Raw genomic sequence first — 9,839 nt, 5'->3', positions numbered from 1 at the left:
ATGTGCTGATAAAATTATGAATCGTAATAAAAAAATTAATACATTTTACATTTCTCGATGTGTAAACGCAAATACTACATTTGGCTGAATATGTCTGAGAACGAAACATGTGTCTGTTTGTGCTGTAGACTAAGATTCTCATCAAATACACCTCAATGACAGCCTCGACTTTGATTTTCCATCTTTTATTTAGAAGATTGCCGAGACTTGTGTCCCTGCAGCTGGATTTGGCTTACAGAATGGAGAAAGGTTTGGATGATAAGACGGTAAGACGGCAGACTGCTGGACAGGTGCACAGGTATGACAGCGTGAGACGTCTAGTGATGCGCACGTGGCCACTGTTTGTAAACATACTTGTGCACAAAATAAAAATCAATACAACTCTTTTCAGGAACAATTAACACGACAAACAACGTTGTCTTTATGTGAAAACAGGCATTAAACAGTGACTTACACCATCCACAAAGGTCTACCAGTAGATACTCTATGTAGTGCAGACTGCTGGACAGGTGCACAGGTATGACAGCGTGAGACGTCTAGTGATGCGCACGTGGCCACTGTTTGTAAACATACTTGTGCACAAAATAAAAATCAATACAACTCTTTTCAGGAACAATTAACACGACAAACAACGTTGTGTCTTTATGTGAAAACAGGCATTAAACAGTGACTTACACCATCCACAAAGGTCTACCAGTAGATACTCTATGTAGTGTTTGGGGTTTTTTTCTTTTTCTTTCAATGCATAGAATGTTTGCACTGCAAACCAAAGTATACAAACCAACACATTTTCCTTTAGAATGTGAGTAGAATCATCTTTATCATGCGAGTTAACTAATATCCGCAGAGGAAGAATTCTGATTTGCCAAAATAATCACAATAATCAAAATAAATAGAAAATAAAAAATCGGGAATTGAGTTTTGCACGGTGAGCAAGTGTCATTTGTACGTATATTTATATATATACAAAAGCATTTGAATATATCTAACCAATCTAAATAACAATAGATTTCAGTGCAATTTCAACAAATACGAGCGGTGGTTGCCACCTTTATTATTTAAAACGGACTCTGTATAATTTCCTTCGTTTTCTTTTCCTACTGAGTTGTGTATTCATCAGAGCAGACCTTTGAAACACTGAATGATCACATTAGTTCATCAGCAAGACTGTGAAAAAGGGATCTGCTTTGAACACATTTAATAATCAAAAATATAGCAGTTCCCTGTACGAATGAATAAATACACAAATATGCCGAACATAAATAAATAAATAGGATAGAGTTAAACTATGAGGTAATCCATCAATGGCTATTTTTCGTCATTCGTTGGGGGGGGGACAAAACCAAAAGCTGGGTGTATCTAAGTAGAGTTGAACCCCAGAAAAGTAGTTCATCTGGATTACCTGTTATTTGCATACTTCACATTCACCAGTACAGTGAAAAGAAACACGAGTTGTGAAAATAAAACGGTACTAATCATGAGCACACGCGTTCGAGCCAAAGCGATGTTCCTTGGTCCCCAAAAGTCAGTTTCTTTTTTTTCCCCAGAAGTAGTCCATCAGTGCGTCGCGGAGAATTTCAACCTCTTCTGTTTTTGTCTTTGGTTGCAAAACCATACTCGCACCACGTTCTTTTTGAGGTCCAATTTCTCAGCTATAGCCGCGATTTTCTCCGACGAGGGCCGGGGCTGCACCGCGAAATACGCCTCCAGAGATCGCTTCTCCGGGGCCGCTATGGAGGTCCGCTTGCGCTTCTTCTCGCTGCCGTTGAAAATGTCAGGTTTGTTCATTTTCTCGCGCTGGGCGCCCTCGGCCTCCTCCAGCCACGCCTGGAGGATGGGTTTGAGCGCGATCATGTTGTTGTGAGACAGAGTTAGAGACTCGAAGCGACAAATGGTACTTTGGCTCAGGCAGCCCACGCCTGGGATCTTCAGGTTGGCCAGGGCGCCCCCCACGTCCGCCTGAGTCACCCCGAGTTTGATCCGCCGCTGTTTGAAGCGCTCCGCGAACGCCTCCAGCTCCCTCGGGTCCGTGTCCGAGTCGTTAATGGAGAGCAGTCCGTTGTTGGCGAGTCCCGACGCGCACTGGTGCGCACCGCCGTGGTGGCCCGGTAAGAGTCCGTGGTGAGTGAGCGGCGAGTTCATGTTCATAGCAGCCTGGTGGGACAGGTGGGTGAGCCCGTGCATGTGGGAGTGCGGGTGGGCCGACGTGGAGATCAAGCCCCCGCCGCCGCCGCCGCCGCCTCCGCCGGCCCCCTCGTGCGCGCTGGGCATCAGCGCGAGCGACGGCGAGCTGATGTGCTCCATGAGGTCGGGCGGCTCCAGGTTCTGGTGGTGGTGGTGGTGATGGTGGTGGTGGTGGTGGGCGAGTGGCACGGTGGAGCCAGACGAGCATGGCACGGTGTTCATCGTGTGGTACGTGGCGTCGGGCTTGTACGGGTGACTCTTACCCTGGGACACCGCGATGTCCACGGCCGCCAGAGCTTCGGCGCGGGCCAGGAGCGTCTCATCCAGACTGGCGAAGATGTTGCTTTGTAGCTGGAGTCGGAGAGACGGGGAGAAAGAGAAAGGGGAGATGTCAGCTGGGGAATAGTGTCAACACATAACACAGAGAATATTCCTTTTAAGAGGCTTCCAGTCATAAAAATTAATACAAAAAAGGCTGAAGCCTGAGCCTTCAGTGAGCATGCCTTCAGAAAAGATCACAGGCGTGCAGATGATTGCTGTGGAATACATGAAAAAAACATTAAGGCAGTATTTGCGCCTCCAGCGCTCCTCCTCGCGCGCGCAGGAGAACACGGGAGGAGAAAAGCAGAAGTTTTGGAGCTCGTTTACCTGTGGAGTCTGCAGGCAGGCTCTCCTGATCGCCTCCGAGCTCGAGTGCAGAGCTGTGTACTTGTGCTCAGGTAAGCTGGGATGCATGGCGAAATGGTGCTGTTTGCTGTTCATGGACATCATGTTTGCGCGGGATCCGGCTCAGATAAAGTGCACGAAAAGAGGACAAAAAACAAAGCGAGAGTCCAGCTCCTCCCGCCTCCTCTTCTGGCGTCTCGCAGCAGTCAGGCGGATGCGGTAGCGCTCGGCTTCTGATGGAACAGAGGAGATGCCCGCAGTGTGTGTGTGTGTGTGCGTGTGTGTCTGTGTGTCTGTTTGGCTGTGCTGTGTGTGGATGAGGAGCGCTCTTACACCTGAGTCCCTCACATCTCGTCCGACAGCCTCGCCTATTCTCGCGAGACGAGCGCGATTGACTCTCTTCTCCTCATCTCCTCTCATCTCATCGCGCCGCGCCTCTACGCGTCTCGTGTCCTCCTCGAACTGTAAATCGGCCTAACGACGGAGAGGGGGGCTTCCTTCCATACCTGTGGATTCTGCGCGCCTGCGCGCTGCAGCCACCAACTTCGAATGTTGTGGCTTTAAACAGTGTGACAGTGTAACCGCTAACATTCGATATGCAAATGAGCGCTGTTTAAATATCTGACTTGTAGAATTTTATAAATAAATGTTTTAAAGCACATTACATAAACAATTAGTTTAAGTAAACAAAAAGTGTCTGATTGTCTTGGACATTTTTTAAGATAATTGGTACAATTGTTTTTTTTATATAATTACTTTAATAATTTGTAAACATTAAAATGTTTACAATAAGCATATTTGTTCTTATGATATGGATAATTAAAATGAATTAAAATCGATACATGAAAATATATCAACCAGGGCAATAATTTTATCAATTTTACTCGTTTGCATAGATAACAAAGCATCAATAAATTGTAAATGTTATTCATTTCGTATTTGTTTATTTCAGTTTCAGAAGAATTTGCAAGCCTGGATATTTATATTTTGTTTATATAAAATAAAATAAATGGAAAGAAAACGAATACAAATATTACATAAATACATAGCTTAACTAAAATCGTTTTAGACATTTCATAGACTACGCACATCACGTAAATATTACATTTCTAGACATCAAAATATAATTTGTGCGTATTTATATCAGTTTCAGAAGCGTAATTTGTATTTGAATATTTACATTTCGCTCATGTTAACTCAAGGCATGGTGGCATTGCCTTGATTGATTACGCAACTTTAACTATCATGTATATTTCACTAAACTCTAATCAGGCATGAATTTTTAATCGCCTAACGCTTCTAGTTGGAGCTAATGAAGTGTTAATTCACTAGCATGAATTAATTCTCTAAAAGACTGTGAATGAGGTGGATATTAAATAGATTTGTTTAGTATTCTGGTGATGACACAGGAATAATTCACCATTAAACACAGAAAGACATGTTTTTGCATGCACTATTATTAAAATGATGACAATTACATTGTTTGTCATAACAATAAACCATGAAACTACTTGCAAATGTGAAAAAGGAAACCATAAATTGTAGACAAACAACAGATTTGTTTTATTGAGTCAACATCCAGGTACAAAAACATTTACAGGAATATTTGAACAATTGAAAATGGCTTAATATTTTCAACCAAATGCACAAATATCATTTATTGTTTCCACAGTTCAAATACAGAATTATTCAGAATGCCACAATTGTGAACAACCACAAAAGCATTGAAATTCCATTTTCATTTCAAGAGAAAAGCGTAATGTTAACACCTTCTCCCGTCAGGATACTGAAATGGTTTTTATAACATATAGTAACATCATCCCGCACACACTGCTGTCATAATAACGAACAGTGAGGCAAGTTCTTAATAAAAAGCCCTGAGGGAAAAGAAAGGCTGTTAAATCTCGTTGAACTCCTAAAAAGTCACTGAGAAGTAAACCCACTGAATCAGATAAAAGTGGAGACCATGCTGGAAAATACTTCTGCTTCTACTTTAGTTTTGAGAGTTTTGATGGACTGGAGATGGACAATCCTGGGGGACACTTGCGCTTGGTGGGCTGTGTAGGATTTTCCACCATAACTCCAGCTCTGTCATTGAACTCAACAGCTGAAGCATCCTCCTCTGAAGCCCTAACAGCATCACAATGGGTGGTCTCCTGTGTCAAAGATGCGGTTTGGTGCTCTCTTGCTGTTCCAGGATCAGCCAAGAGGTTGCTACAGAAATCCAGTTCTGGTATTTGGTTGGCATCAAAGTCTGGAGATCGTGATGTTGATGATGCCAGAGGAAGGTGAGAGACCTGACTGCTGGAGCTCTCACCTTCAGCCATCATAGAGTTCAGCTCAGAGATCTTGTCCAAGTACGCCGCATCCATAAAAGCTTCACTGTTACCCAAAGGGTCCTTGGACCGCTTGAACTCCTCTCTATTTTCATCCAAACGATGAACTTCCAAACTTTGGTTGACTGAGGATGAGCTGGTTGGACCCTGGCAGTCATCAAAACTGAGTCTTCTCAGGTAAGTGAGAGGTCTGAGACCTAACTTTCTGTCACTACAAACCGCAGGACTCTTCAAGCTCAGAGAGCTGTGGAGGGTGTAGAAGGAACCATAACATCTTTGAGTCCATCCTTCTGTGGAGTCAAGGTCCCTCCTAGAAAACCTATCCTTTGGCACACCTCAGATGTTGTCAGGAGGCGCCCGTGGTTGTTGGGAAACTCTGAACACTTTCGGTCCAGGTCTGTCCAAACCGAAGTTTCCTCCATTTCACTCAGGCTCCTTCGCATCAGGGTGATTCTTTCAATCCCTCTGTTTTGAGTCCCTCCAGAGGCAGCGTTTGAACAAACACCTTCTTCAGACTTAGAGCCGTCCCTCTGGTTCTGGGCTTCAAGCTCTTCGATGTATTTATCGCTGCGCTCCAGAGCTCATTTCAGCTGCGCCACGTCCCGCTCATACTGATGAATTTTAGCCTCAAGTGCTATGACGGTATACCTGCCAAACCTCAATGTAAAACACAGACAAACATAAATAAGATCAATTTTGTACATCTGAGTTACTAATATTGTGTAAATATACATAAATATGAATAATCTATACGTTGTAATATTTCAATCTAACTCAAAATTCAATTCATAGTACACCTCACCAACATTACATTATGAACACAGTGTGTACTTTTGAGGAGATCTGCTGTCCACTTCGGCTTTCAAGTGCATGTTTTCCTGGATTAGGTCAAAATTTTGGGAACGCAGAGTTTTGTTAGCCTGAGGGAAAGAAGCATGCTGCTTTTAGAAATACTTTTTTTATTTTTAAGCACAGAACACAAATAACTCAATTTTCCATATTTCCAGTGGTCAGTGAAAATCTAGAGAATAGCTGGGAATATATATATTTCTCCTTACATATGCATATACAATTCCGGTGAAACGTTTGGGATCAGAACTATTTTTTATGTTTTTTTAAAGGAGTTTCTTCTGCTTATGAAGGCTGCATTTATTTGATCAAAAATACAGGAAAAAAGGTAATATTGTGAAATATTATTATCATGTAAAATAATGTTTTTCTATTTTAATATACATTAAAATCTAATTTATTCCTGTGATGCAAAGCTGAATTTTTAGCATCATTACTCCAGTCTTCAGTGTCACATGATCCTTCAGAAATCATTCTAATATGCTGATTTATTATCACTGCTGGAAACTGTTGTGCTGCTTAATATTTTTTTGGAATCTGTGATACTTTTATTTCAGGATTCTTTGATGAATAAAAAGTTAAAAAGAAGAGCATTTATTTAAAATAGAAATCTTTTCTAACAATATACACTACAGTTCAAATGTTTGGGGTCAGTAAATTTGTATTCTTTCTTTTTATTAAAGGAATTAAAACTTTTATTCAGCAAGGATGTGTTCAATTGTTAAGAAGTGATGGCAGAGATTTATATTGTTAGAAAAGATTTATATTTTGAATAAATGCTGTTCTTTTTAACTTTTTTATTCATCAAAGAATCCTGAAAAAAGTATCAATTTCCCAAAAAATATTTGGTAGCACAACTGTTGCCAACATTGATAATTCTAATAATAAATCAGCATATTAGAATGATTTCTTAAGGATCATGCGACACTTTATACTGGAGTAATGGCTGATGTAAATTCAGCTTTGCATCACAGAAATAAATTATTTCTGATCAAATAAATGCAGCCTTGATGAGCATAACAGACTTCTTTAGAAAACATTACAAGTCTTACTGATCCCAAACTTTTGACCGGTAGTATATATATATAATACCAATGTTTTCTTTGTACATTTAAGGAACAATGTATTTATTTTATTTTTATATTGTATATTATTCATAATATATATATTTTTAAGTATGTGCATCTATTTATCCATTATTAAAGCCACAGATATACATAAAATAGTTTAATAATGGCAAATGAGACATTACATTTCTCACATTAAATAAACAATAAACACTTCATTTCATATATTTTCTCAGAATGTACTACAAAATATTTGAAAACCAAAAAATGTGCATTATTCACTGACAAGAGACAGTCCATTTAAAAAAACAAATTGATACTCTACACCTTCAGTTAAATGACCAAATGAGCACAGTCAATGCATATTATCTTAAAATGGCTAAATTATGGGGTTATATTTCCTTGTTTTGTGCTTTTTTTTGACCAATTTTTTAATTGTATTCAAAAAAGCAATCACATTCATGCTTCTTTTAACCTTTCGAGGTCCTGTTTGACCTTCCTGTAGAGGTCATTGGCAGCTCTGAGCTTATTGGCCGATTCCTCCAGAGCGCTCGGGTCGACACTGCTGGTTTCACTCTGAGGAACCAAGACCGTGCTCGGTTCCACAGCCGTCTTAAGTTGCATCTCAAGGCTCAGGTTTTTGCTTTTCAACTCCTCATCCCTTTCAAGAGGGTTTTGATTTCATCCTGTAAGACAGTTGATTCATAAGCTCAGTGAATGAATCTTCCTGGCTGTCATTGCATAGCTAGGACAATTTCCTACATGCACATTGTGTTAAAACATGTGTTAAGTCAAATTTGGAGTTGAGTGGCTTAGTAGTTCAAGTCTGTCAGTTATGAGAAGGCCCAGATGGAATGGCCCAGATTTTTTCACATATTTTGCACTGATTTTGGAGGGAAGTCTGCAGAATTTCGTGGTATAGATTCAAACATGGTAAAATGGGTATTCCACTCTACATTATACAGGAAATGTAAACACAGGGAAGAAAATTGTGTTTATCAAAGCATTTCATTGGGTGTTTGACTAGAAGCACCTCATATTCTCGTAAAAGCAGCTCCCCTCGAGTCTTTCGGAGGCGTCTCTTCACAGAATGACTCTCACTGGATTCACAGTCAGTTGTGGCTCCTGTGAGCATATACACACACAAATACACGAAGAGAGACAAAGAGAGATATTTAATCACACTCATCCCATATAAAACTAACAATAAATGATGGTGAGGTCGGTTGACATTACCAATGATTTCTCTGCAGGGGTTTTCTGGGGTGATGGCCACTCTACAGATGGGACACTGACTGCTCTTCTCCAGCCAAACTTTGATGCAGTTGGAGCAGAACACATGGTTGTTGCAAAAATGTGCATTATTCACTGACAAGAGACAGTCCATTTAAAAAAACAAATTGATACTCTACACCTTCAGTTAAATGACCAAATGAGCACAGTCAATGCATATTATCTTAAAATGGCTAAATTATGGGGTTATATTTCCTTGTTTTGTGCTTTTTTTTGACCAATTTTTTAATTGTATTCAAAAAAGCAATCACATTCATGCTTCTTTTAACCTTTCGAGGTCCTGTTTGACCTTCCTGTAGAGGTCATTGGCAGCTCTGAGCTTATTGGCCGATTCCTCCAGAGCGCTCGGGTCGACACTGCTGGTTTCACTCTGAGGAACCAAGACCGTGCTCGGTTCCACAGCCGTCTTAAGTTGCATCTCAAGGCTCAGGTTTTTGCTTTTCAACTCCTCATCCCTTTCAAGAGGGTTTTGATTTCATCCTGTAAGACAGTTGATTCATAAGCTCAGTGAATGAATCTTCCTGGCTGTCATTGCATAGCTAGGACAATTTCCTACATGCACATTGTGTTAAAACATGTGTTAAGTCAAATTTGGAGTTGAGTGGCTTAGTAGTTCAAGTCTGTCAGTTATGAGAAGGCCCAGATGGAATGGCCCAGATTTTTTCACATATTTTGCACTGATTTGGAGGGAAGTCTGCAGAATTTCGTGGTATAGATTCAAACATGGTAAAATGGGTATTCCACTCTACATTATACAGGAAATGTCAACACAGGGAATAAAATTGTGTTTATCAAAGCATTTCATTGGGTGTTTGACTAGAAGCACCTCATATTCTCGTAAAAGCAGCTCCCCTCGAGTCTTTCGGAGGCGTCTCTTCACAGAATGACTCTCACTGGATTCACAGTCAGTTGTGGCTCCTGTGAGCATATACACACACAAATACACGAAGAGAGACAAAGAGAGATATTTAATCACACTCATCCCATATAAAACTAACAATAAATGATGGTGAGGTCGGTTGACATTACCAATGATTTCTCTGCAGGGGTTTTCTGGGGTGATGGCCACTCTACAGATGGGACACTGACTGCTCTTCTCCAGCCAAACTTTGATGCAGTTGGAGCAGAACACATGGTTGTTGCAACAAAAAACCGGCTGACGGACCTTTGAGATGTAGAACAAACCAACAGGTAAATTGCAATGTCATGACTGTTAATCTTAAATCGCACAGGATCAATAGAAGCTATCTAAATATCAGAAATACAACAAAATCATCATTGCGAACAAATAATCAAATGCCTTTAATTACAATTATTTGTATTATTAAATGTTAATTATTAAATGTTTTTAGCATAACATTACAATGCATGCATGTATGTTTATTTATTCCCTTTCTCCTGTTTGTCCCTGTAAAACTGCTTTTGAAACAATCTGTATTGTATA

General features: G+C 40.3%; 1 protein-coding gene and 1 pseudogene across 1 annotated transcript; both read right to left on the bottom strand.

Moving 5' to 3' along the window:
- Positions 1–517: 517 nt before the first annotated feature.
- Positions 518–3,298, bottom strand: pou4f1 (POU class 4 homeobox 1). Its single transcript, XM_016240480.1, has 2 exons — positions 2,833–3,298; positions 518–2,535 (listed from the first exon to the last, which is right to left on the bottom strand). Exons 1-2 carry the CDS (start codon positions 2,953–2,955, stop codon positions 1,558–1,560), a joined length of 1,101 nt encoding a protein of 366 aa, XP_016095966.1. The 5' UTR covers positions 2,956–3,298; the 3' UTR covers positions 518–1,557.
- Positions 3,299–4,838: 1,540 nt separating this feature from the next.
- On the bottom strand, positions 4,839–9,590 carry LOC107557134 (RING finger protein 219-like; annotated as a pseudogene).
- Between the last annotated feature and the right edge of the window lie 249 nt (positions 9,591–9,839).

This window comes from Sinocyclocheilus grahami, unplaced genomic scaffold (genome assembly GCF_001515645.1).
Source record: "Sinocyclocheilus grahami isolate Dianchi unplaced genomic scaffold, SAMN03320097.WGS_v1.1 scaffold590.1, whole genome shotgun sequence".
Classification (NCBI taxonomy): Eukaryota; Metazoa; Chordata; class Actinopteri; order Cypriniformes; family Cyprinidae; genus Sinocyclocheilus; species Sinocyclocheilus grahami.
The sequence above is the reverse complement of the archived record's forward strand: the minus strand, read 5'-3'. Positions and strand labels throughout refer to the sequence as shown.

Excerpts from the sequence above, each read along its gene's own strand:
- pou4f1 (XM_016240480.1), bottom strand. The coding sequence starts at position 2,955 with ATGATGTCCATGAACAGCAAACAGCACCATTTCGCCATGCATCCCAGC. Across the intron at positions 2,536-2,832 it reads CCTGCCTGCAGACTCCACAG|CTACAAAGCAACATCTTCGC; the intron begins GTAAACGAGCTC and ends CTCCGACTCCAG.